Raw genomic sequence first — 3,239 nt, forward strand, 5'->3', positions numbered from 1 at the left:
GTCGGGCCGCTGCTATCAATACAATTGTTTTTAAACACGAACTTGAGGTGGGAAGTCGGATCTTTCTTCTACGTTGTTAATAAGTCGTGTATTCAAATGCTAGCTTCGACAGGTCGGTATCTGCAAGCTAAAAGGATGACGTTCAACATAAATAAATGCCCCCACCCCCCACCATTGCATCAAGCTAAAGTGCCAAGCTAAGGCAGAGAGCTAACATTACATTAGCGTCGAGAGTGATCGTTACCTGACACCACCAGGGCCTCGTTTGGTCCAACGGTGTGGCAATTTCCCATTTTAGTGAGAAAGAAAAACCAGCAACAGAACCTGCTCGACACACACACGACGACAAAGGTGCCACTAGTGAGAGTTTTTCGCCTATTTCCCCACCGACTTCTTACTATTTCTTCACAACATCCGTGCAACCGCTCCACGCCCGTATCGATTTTTATTTTTCTACAGACGGGGAGGCGTGTAGTGCTTCCGGTTTTGACTGTCAAAATAAAAGCACCTTATGAAACAGAACTAGTTTTCTGGATTTTACAACTGATCTTCTCTACTTCCGTCCTTGATTTGCTGCCACTTGAGCGAGTTTTATCAGACGCCCCTCCCCTCTTTACCGACCCTCCTTCACGGCAGAGGATACAATATGGGAATGGGCGTGATTACTCGAGTGTCCTCACGCAAATAACACACTATATAACAGACAGTAATTTTCCTTGGAGAGTCGTGCGTGCGTGCGTGCGTGTGTGTGTGTATGTATTTGTGTGTGTGTATGTATTTGTGTGTGTGTGTGTATTTGTGTGTGCGCCATCGTTGTGTTCAGTGGCGTAATCATCTAGAATTGGTCTCCTATGACATTTCGCATAGATGGCTGTGAGAAACTGCACAAAATATCCCAGCGACTGGGTGACATACCTAATAAAGATGGGGAATGTTTTAGAAAATTGGGTTGTAATGTATGAAAATCTAATACATTTTGAAACCCTTCTACTTTTCAAATCTCAGTGACGTATATGAAGAACGGGCAAATGGTTATTGAGATTACATCAACACGATAATCAAAATACTGCAGAAAAACTGCACAACTTTACCACAATCCACAAACTAGAGCGCTTGTCACAAATTGTACCGTAGAATAATTACTTGTCAGGGGAAAGCAGGTTCACCTTTAGATCTACAGAAGAGTCCAAACACTTACTCAACTGTGATTAGTCAGATGATGCCCGATCATGACTGATTAATCATTGAACTTGTGAAGCAAATATGTTTTTTCCATAATAATGCAAACCTGCTCGCTCACACAGATGCCACGTCATGTGTGAAGTAGTACATTCCTTATCTATTGTCATGTTCTCAGGGCTTCACCCAGTTAATGATGGCTCTTGTTTGTCCATATAGTTTTTTCCCCATGTACTCAGTGCTCTCATTTTTGTCCATATGGCTGACAGTTGCATGTGCAAGTGCTATTGCAGACGTGAAGAACAAGAGCTGTCACATGTACAGCAATCTGCCACTCATACTTTGATGTCATTATCCTCTATTCAAAACACTTTAACATGATATACCAGTGTAACATAACGTTGTGATAATTTTTACAGCCGTGCATGACTCCATTAAGGCAGTGTTCTTATGTGTCCAGTAGGTGGCCCACAAATACCAAACTAAACCAAACCAACTCAATTTTTATTTTTTATTTTTTTTTAATTTTAAGATTCTGCTTTTGATGTTAAGCATCTGGCTGCATCATAACCGCTGTCTCTTCTCCATTTTCTAGCAGCGTCGGCTGCAGACACTGTTGGTTGTCTTGTGATCTCCATAAACTCACTTCACACTCTTCTTGTTTGAATCTGTTTTCTCAAAAATGATCAAACTAGGCAACTGGACTCACTGTTTTCCTTTTAATTCACCTCACTATGACATGCTTTATGTTTTCTTTCTTGCTGCGTTCATGTGACGAAGTAAATCTCCCCGTCTAAATATCTCAGCTGATATGTGTATCATTCCAATATCCAAACAGATCACTTCCTTATAGGTGATATTCCGCACCCTCATGTTTCGAGATAGGCAAATTTGTAATGAGGGCATTGACCTACTTATGTTTATTCCCAAAGTCTCTTAATTGACAAGATGATACATGTGCTGATGAAGGACAGGGGACAGAGAAAAATCATTTGCTAGGGTAAAATTGTAAAGATAAGGAGAAAAGCCCTTAAAAACGCTGTGTTTTCATTCTTTCTCGCGTGGTTAATGATTTAAAGAGACAAGGGAGTAGTAATGGCTCTACCTATCATAAGCGGAATGTGCACGTGCATGACGGCGATGATCCCATGTGAAATCTGCACATATTCAGTATATGATAAGATTATGTTGCACAATTTTCAGTCAATTTCAGACTTAAACACCACAAATGTTTCATTGGTTCCGCACAGATATACTGCTCATAACATCATGGGGTGTTTTCTCAGGCAGCAGACCTCAACAAACTGGTCAGGGGAAAACTTTGGAGGCAGAGCTTGTGGAGTCCATGAAACATAAACGTATATCCGAATACTCGTTTGACACTGTCAACTTTGGTGCCATGAAGTATTTCTGGAAATGACATTGGAACAGAAATATTTTACTTAATTTTTTCTAAATAAGATAATAAATTGAAGTTGATGTGCCGTCAGTGCAAAACTTAATATCTCCTTCCAGTCGAAAGCTGTATTTTGATAATTGGATTTTTGAAATTCACGAACAGAAGGAGGTTGTTTTCTTTATGTACCAGATGAAAATAGCTATTAAGCGAAGTGTATTTTTCATAGTTTAAGACAAGAAAACCCAAAACCTTACCAATTACAAAAATGTAAAATCGGAAGTCCATTCATAGCCAGCTTGTTGAGTTCAATTCAGTTTTTTTTTTTTTTGTAAATGTCCTTAAGTTGTGTGAATTTTTTTTTAATTATATAGTTTTAAACAGACATGTTAACAGGAGTGGAATTAACAATCCACTTTTTCAAAATTAAAATTTAATTTAATGCAAAATGTATTTGACAAAACCACAAATCTGGTGACTTTTGTGACAGTTCTGCTGTTGGAAAGAGGGATCAGTCTACATGCAGTGAAAGTCTGCATGCTGGAGGGCTTCTGCTAAGCTAATCATTAAAGATAATAAAAGGTTATATCACCCAGAGTCACTTAAAATCACAGTCAACTTTTCCATGGAGTTTGGGCCCAGATGAACGATAGAGATGACACGG

The 3,239-nt window shown here is 39.3% G+C and overlaps 1 protein-coding gene across 2 annotated transcripts in view; it reads right to left on the reverse strand.

The window, feature by feature from the left end:
- The window catches only part of LOC147249096 (flotillin-2a), a 23,249-nt gene extending 22,795 nt beyond the window's left edge, over positions 1-454 (reverse strand). Inside the window, exon 1 of one of the 2 annotated variants that reach the window (XM_086226051.1) lies at positions 245-454. In XM_086226051.1, coding sequence (XP_086082177.1) covers positions 245-293 — 49 coding nt within the window. In that variant the 5' untranslated portion in view covers positions 294-454. The remainder of the gene's footprint in view (positions 1-244) is intronic. The other variant, XM_086226050.1, reaches the window with a different exon arrangement.
- Positions 455-3,239: the final 2,785 nt, after the last annotated feature.

The sequence above is a fragment of the Aulostomus chinensis genome, chromosome 15 (assembly GCF_037954235.1).
Source record: "Aulostomus chinensis isolate RoL2024-O1b breed Wild chromosome 15, RoL_Achi_v1.0, whole genome shotgun sequence".
NCBI lineage: Eukaryota > Metazoa > Chordata > Actinopteri > Syngnathiformes > Aulostomidae > Aulostomus > Aulostomus chinensis.